The following is a 4,974-nucleotide window of genomic DNA, read 5'->3' on the forward strand; positions in this document are numbered from 1 at the left end:
TGGGACTATGCAGGCTGTGTTATTGTCTTTAGATGGTTTTGCCACTTCTGTTAATAATGGACTGCGGATCTACTTAACAAAATGACTGCAGCGTATAAGCCTTTAGATTACCAGCTTACAGTGTCAAAAACATCTGTTCAGCTTTTCAACTGTATGTACTGGAGGTTAAATAGAGGTGAATAAAGCTGTCCTTTTAGCTCTGCGGATGGGCAACAATAAATGTAAGAAACCCTTAATTCCATGAACAGGTAACTTGCAGGAGAAATCAGAATCCGTCAACTGCTTGACTTCCCAACATTTTGACTCACAACTTCAAATCTTGTGTATCTTGATTCAGAATTTCTGGATGTGTTCTCTTTTATTCCTGATCTCAAGGCATTATACTTTGGAGTTTGCCGACATAAACTACTGGGCATGTCATATGACCTTATACTGACTTCTTACCTTTGACCTTTACAATCTCTTGGGTGTAGTGCTCTAAGAATGCCTCTAATTCAAAAAAGGGGCTTCATTTTAAATATACATAAAAGCTCATCCCTTCAAAATGAATATGCCATAATGTTTTGTATAATAAATTTTTCATGAGGAAATAGAGCTATGATAAGATGTCAATTTTATTTTAATACCTACAGTTTTTGTCCATATCTATAAACGCAACAAAGGAAAATAAATGATATATCAACAGTTAACTGATAAAACTTGACTTAGAATTTATATTCTTATTGCATTTATCAAAGAAATGTACTGAATACCATTTTGAAAAACAGTTCCACTTTATGACATTTAGTTGCATTAAATATTTAGTTCTGTTGTGTTGCATTATACTGCTGTGCGATGAAATTAAATGCAAACTACAATTTGAATGTCTGCAAACATTGGCAAGAATCTGCAGCTAAATTTAGATATAAGATTTGCAGTGTCTGTTTTTTTTTTTCTTTTCATCTTTGATGGGTAAAGTATAAAAATGTTTAGGAATTTGACCTGCTTTCTTTTTCCCTCTCTCTTTTCAGGTTTGCAGAGCATGCCAGGGGACTACGTTTCTCAGGGTGGTCCTATGGGAATGAGTATGGCACAGCCAAGTTACACTCCTCCCCAGATGACCCCACACCCTACTCAATTAAGACATGGACCCCCAATGCATTCATATTTGCCAAGCCATCCCCACCACCCAGCCATGATGATGCACGGAGGACCCCCTACCCACCCTGGAATGACAATGTCAGCACAGAGTCCCACAATGTTAAATTCTGTAGATCCCAATGTTGGCGGACAGGTTATGGACATTCATGCCCAATAGTATAAGGGAACTCAAGGGAAAAGGAAACACACGCAAAAACTATTTTAAGACTTTCTGAACTTTGACCAGATGTTGACACTTAATATGAAATTCCAGACAGCTGTGATTATTTTTTACTTTTGTCATTTTTCATCAAGCGACAGAGGACCAACGAGACAAGAACACAAATGTGAAATCATGGGCTCACTGAGACAGTTCTGTCCATGTAAAGATCCTCTGGAAAAAGACTCCGAGAGTTATAACTACTGTAGTATAAACATAGGAACTAAGTTAAACTTGTACATTTCTGTTGATCACTCCGTTATGTTGCCTCAAATAGTTTTAGAAGAGAAAAAAAAAATATATCCTTGTTTTCCACACTATGTGTGTTGTTCCCAAAAGAATGACTGTTTTGGTTCATCAGTGAATTCACTATCCAGGAGAGACTGTGGTATATTTTAAACCTGTTGGGCCAATGAGAGAAGAACCACGCTGGAGACCATGGTGAACGTCTGGCTGAACCTCATCCCTTGGACTCCAGCTTCAAGAATGTGTTTTCATGCCCGGCCTTTGTTCCTCCATAAACGTGTCCTTTAGTTTCCAACAGATCTTTATAGTTTGTGCTTCATAAGCCAACTCTTCTTCTTATTTTGGGGGACTCTTTTTCAAAGAGCTTGCCAATGAAGATTTAAAGACTGAGCGGGAGCTTCTTCCAGGAGTTCTGAGCCTTGGCTGTGGACAAAACAATCTCACGTTGGGCAGCTTTTCCTCAACACAAGAAAGTTATTAATGGTCAGAGCACCACCACTAGGACTTTATCAGAAACTCAACGCTTGGGGGATAAAAAGGAGCAAGAGAATACTGTAACAAACTTCGTACAGAGTTCGGTCTATTAATTGTTTCATGTTAGATATTCTATGTGTTTACCTCAATTGAAAAAAAAAAAAAAGAATGTTTTTGCTAGTATCAGATCTGCTGTGGAATTGGTATTGTATGTCCATGAATTCTTTTCTCAGCACGTGTTCCTCACTAGAAGAAAATGCTGTTACCTTTAAGCTTTGTCAAATTTACATTAAAATACTTGTATGAGGACTGTGACGTTATGTTAAAAAAAAAGGTGTTAAGTCACAAAATGCGGTAATAAATATTTCATTTTTGATTTTTTGTTAGGCTTTTGCGTTTTTAATAGCTCTAAGGCAAGGTTGCACAACGCCTACTCTATGTCGCGTTAAAAGCAGGTGATGGTTTTGCCCCCAGAAGTTGACTGTATTTGAAACTTAACCAACAATTTTTAAGGTAACCGTCTGTAGCACGTAGTGTGTATTTGGCCTATAAATCATACCGGCAGAAAACTTCTAAAGGTATGAAATTGTGTGTGTGTGTGTGTGTTATGAGCCAGGTTGAAAGATTACCTTCGATATGTCTAACCTCTTTAGATGATGTTAAAAAAAAAAAAAAGACTCTCAGATAAAGCTTCTCATGTTCGTCCTCTGCCAGAATAAAGGGCTTTTTCAGGGTTAATTTTACATCATAAGAAATAACTAACGTCTGTGCTCAAAGATAATTCATCTGCCTGTGTTTTTTCTCTGTCTTACTAAAATACTGCTGAATATGTAAATTAAAATTTACATATAGATGTTCATAGATGAGTAAACAACTTCTATGGAGTTTGAAATCCTGAGTTGCAAAGATTAATCATTAATATTTAATATAAGTTATATTATGTCTTTATTTCAGACACCCCCATGTGCAGTCACGCTAGTGTGATGAGTTGGTGACTAAACATAATTTTTTTTCTAAAACAACAGCACAACAGTCAATATGATGCCATTTTCCAAGTTTCACCCAACATTCCTAGAAATCTGTGTTACTGGCTTTGCTGGTACTGCACAAACAATGCCTGGTAAAGTGTGCAAAGTGGGAAAAAAAAAGTGTGAGGTATTTGCATGCCCCCTCAATTTTAAAGCTAAATATCCTACCCTGGGATTTTGTAACACCCGAATTTTTAATCCCACGTGTGGAAGGGATTATATCATAAAACTAGTTCCGTGATGTCAGCTTGATAGGGAAATAGTTCAGTAGCTCCGAAATCCCAAGTTTGTGTCTCACTTGGAGTGATTCCACTTTCCCAGTGCAGAAAACATCAATAGAAGTTGTCTATAAAGAAACAAGGAGATAAATTTCTATTGTTTTGTATTATTTTTGGCTAGGGAGAATTTTTATTAACACATTTATCAGCTTAATTGATATGCTGCTGTTTCAACGTAGAAACAACACTTCTGACACAAACTGATGGTTAACGGAGAAATTCTATGCTACTTGGAAAAGAGCCTCCCTCTCATTTTTGTTATCCTGGCGCACATGGAGTCTTTTTGCAAAATTCAAATATTTGTGTATTTTTACTTCAAATGCTTTTAGGTGAAGTTCTCCATTTACAAATTAACTCACATCCGCTGGGGGGGGGGGTATGTTTGAAAAAGTTTTTCTTCCTTTCCTCCCAGTAGACGGTGCGCTGCAGAGTTTACTTGGTAATTGGCTCGTATTTAGGAAGTGTTTAATGAAATTATTAAGCTATTTCATCAAAGTTTAGATCCCAGAGCTCTGTACACTTGGTTTTAATGAATAAAACCCTCTCAGGCTTAGCTTCAACAAACCCACATCCTATCATGTTAACCTTCTTAAATATTTGGGGGATGAATAGTAATTGTAATAATATTTGTTTGCATTTTCTTGCCCTCCCCCTACCCCCCCCATATGCTGAGACCGAGAGGTAGTAGAGTTGTCCAATTTTTATCATGCTTTTTTTAAACCACCTCAGAAGGCATTTGCTCCTATCTCGGGTTTACTATTTAGTATAAAGAGTTCCGATTTGGGTATATTTAAGAAAGACTCAGCTGTCAAAAGCAAAGAAACTGGGAATGGTGTTTTGACAACCATATAGTGTTAAAGGAAATACTGTAGTCTGAATAAAATTGCTTATGTTCTCCAAAACAAGAGTAACATAAAAACACTTTTTATTTATATGGAAAAGCAAAAGCAGAAATAAATTCCAAAGGTTTCCCTTTCTTTAAGAAATTCTGAGAGAATGCAGTCGCCATCTGTTAAGGGTTGGGAATTGAGCAAGAAGCCACATTTAAACGGAAAAAAGCAAAGACCAGGAAAGTCTGTGTCTCCCACCCAGCCCTTCTCCCTCCCTCCGCCCAGGTCGGCACTTCCCAGGTCCGAGCCCCCCACTCTAGTTAGAGCGGCCCGAGCAGAGTCAGTCAGGATCCTGCCGGCCTCCTCGCCCCCTCCCACCCCCGTGGGCCGGTTAACCCGGAGCAGGTTTGGGAAGGGAAATGTGGCTAATATCTCTAACAGCTGTCAAAGGAGGGAGCTTCCTTCAAAGGGACTGGACTGGGATCCCCACAAGTTCCCCATTAGTCTTGCAGGCCAGCAATTCGATAAGGAGCCTGGACCTCTGCTGCAAGTTGCCTCTGTGTCCGAAAGGCCGGTGTCGGGATGTGCCCGGGGCAGGGGGGCGGGGGGGGGGCTCGCTTCGCCACCACCACCTCCGGCCGCCGCCCACGGAGCAGGGTTTGTGCAGACGTGCGTGCGTCCGGAGAGCCCGGGAGGAGGCCGGGCAGGGGCGAGGGCGGCGGGCGTGTGCAGGCGCTCCCCCTCAGCGTCGGCCGCCCCCGCCCTCACCTGGCCTTCCC

General features: G+C 40.1%; 1 protein-coding gene across 9 annotated transcripts in view; it reads left to right on the plus strand.

Moving 5' to 3' along the window:
• The window catches only part of MEIS2 (Meis homeobox 2), a 209,411-nt gene extending 206,971 nt beyond the window's left edge, over positions 1 to 2,440 (plus strand). For 5 of the 9 annotated variants that reach the window (XM_047861653.1, XM_047861655.1, XM_047861656.1 and 2 more), the window contains one exon: positions 1,011 to 2,440. In XM_047861653.1, coding sequence (XP_047717609.1) covers positions 1,011 to 1,297 — 287 coding nt within the window. In that variant the 3' untranslated portion in view covers positions 1,298 to 2,440. The remainder of the gene's footprint in view (positions 1 to 1,010) is intronic. The other 4 variants (XM_047861657.1, XM_047861659.1, XM_047861658.1 and 1 more) reach the window with 1 other exon arrangement.
• The last annotated feature ends 2,534 nt before the right edge of the window (positions 2,441 to 4,974 follow it).

The sequence above is a fragment of the Prionailurus viverrinus genome, chromosome B3 (genome assembly GCF_022837055.1).
Source record: "Prionailurus viverrinus isolate Anna chromosome B3, UM_Priviv_1.0, whole genome shotgun sequence".
NCBI classification, from domain to species: Eukaryota; Metazoa; Chordata; class Mammalia; order Carnivora; family Felidae; genus Prionailurus; species Prionailurus viverrinus.